This window comes from Octopus bimaculoides, chromosome 4 (genome assembly GCF_001194135.2).
Source record: "Octopus bimaculoides isolate UCB-OBI-ISO-001 chromosome 4, ASM119413v2, whole genome shotgun sequence".
Classification (NCBI taxonomy): domain Eukaryota; kingdom Metazoa; phylum Mollusca; class Cephalopoda; order Octopoda; family Octopodidae; genus Octopus; species Octopus bimaculoides.
This window is the reverse complement of record NC_068984.1, coordinates 7316843-7318281: the sequence shown is the minus strand read 5'-3', so window position 1 is coordinate 7318281 and position 1439 is coordinate 7316843. Positions and strand designations below refer to the sequence as shown.

General features: G+C 38.1%; 1 protein-coding gene across 4 annotated transcripts in view; it reads left to right on the top strand.

Annotated features, from left to right (window-relative positions):
- LOC106870405 (cadherin EGF LAG seven-pass G-type receptor 1) overlaps positions 1–1439 on the top strand; it is a 535294-nt gene that overhangs the window by 449199 nt on the left and 84656 nt on the right. For all 4 annotated transcript variants that reach the window (XM_014916457.2, XM_052966877.1, XM_052966875.1 and 1 more), the window contains one exon: positions 987–1113. In XM_014916457.2, coding sequence (XP_014771943.1) covers positions 987–1113 — 127 coding nt within the window. The remainder of the gene's footprint in view (positions 1–986; positions 1114–1439) is intronic.

Sequence of the window (1439 nt, the reverse complement as noted above, 5' to 3'; positions counted from 1 at the left end):
CGGGCTGATTACTACCTAGCTCAGATACCAGGAAACCCCAAAATGGCTGAAGTCCAAAAGATAGTGCTCATGGGAACTGCCCATATCCTACGTAAAATACTGTCTATGTGATCTCAAATTTTAAAGCAAACATAATTTTCTTATGGTTTCTTAAACATTCACTTGAACAAAACTGTACAAATCCAAATATATGGTACCCTAGGCATAACACCTACATGAACTTCTAACTTGTTGTCTCTTGAGGTCTCTGGGTGAGACTTGGATCCAACTTGTACAAATGCAAAACAAAAGTCAAACATAAAATAATAATAATAATAAAATGCCCTGACGCAGTACCAGGCAGTGGCTCTCATGGCTTTTGATCTTAACACATTGGAAGTGTTATCATGTACATTGTTTTGTCTTGGTATAAAAGATGGGCTACAGCATATATTCTGCCCAATTCCACAGATTTGTCAGTCGTTTGACCTTAACCAGTTGAGCATGTCTCTTGGTGGCTGACAATATGTGCATCTCTGATTACGAGCAGAGGTAGTGGGGGAGCATCATAGCCATGTGTTGAGAGGAATTCTTTGGGGTTTGAAGAATTCAGCTCTGGAAACATGGGTGTTTTTGTTCATCATTCTTTTGAGGGGATTATACTACTCGGCATGAAGAAAATTCTAACTAGGCCCCACCTGCAAGGTTATGCACCATGTCACGCACATGTGGTTGTAATGCATGCGCCTAATGTACCTTTATGAGACGGGTAGTCATGATGGGTATATTGGGCTTCGTATATTTGTACGCCAGAGCCACTTTGATGGGAAGCGCTGCTCTCTCACTCAGTAATAATAAACAGAGTCTGTAGATTGTTGTAAAGATTCTGCCTCTTCGGTGACATTAAGCATATTAACATCATGATTTTAATGGAATATATTACCCTTGTGAAGCTATGGAGGTTGAATATGGTTTGTAAACTACATATTTTTATATTTCACTTTTAGGATTCATTCAAAAGCGCTTTGGACACAAACAATTTTACTGACAACAATTTGGTCCTTCGCTTTTATATCGTTAAAGATGACCGATAACATACTGAAGTATTTGTACGCCATGTTCAACTGTCTTCAGGTGAGTAGAAAATATATATATATTTACACCGAATCTAATGGGTCCGGGCAAATACGCGGTTTGCAAAAATTTGTTATTGAAAATTTTAGAAATCTAATTTTTAACAACCACAATGTGTACCCGTGTGTGAATCGCACAAGCGCGCGCACACACACGCACACGCACACATGTGTGTATGTGTGTGTGTATGACTGAGTGCGTGTACTTGTATAGATAAATATATTGTTAATATGAATAAGGGAGAGAGAGAGATTAGGCACCAAGGAATATGTAAATATTTGCATATTACTTGATACTTTACAGCTGCGCTATATATATATATATAT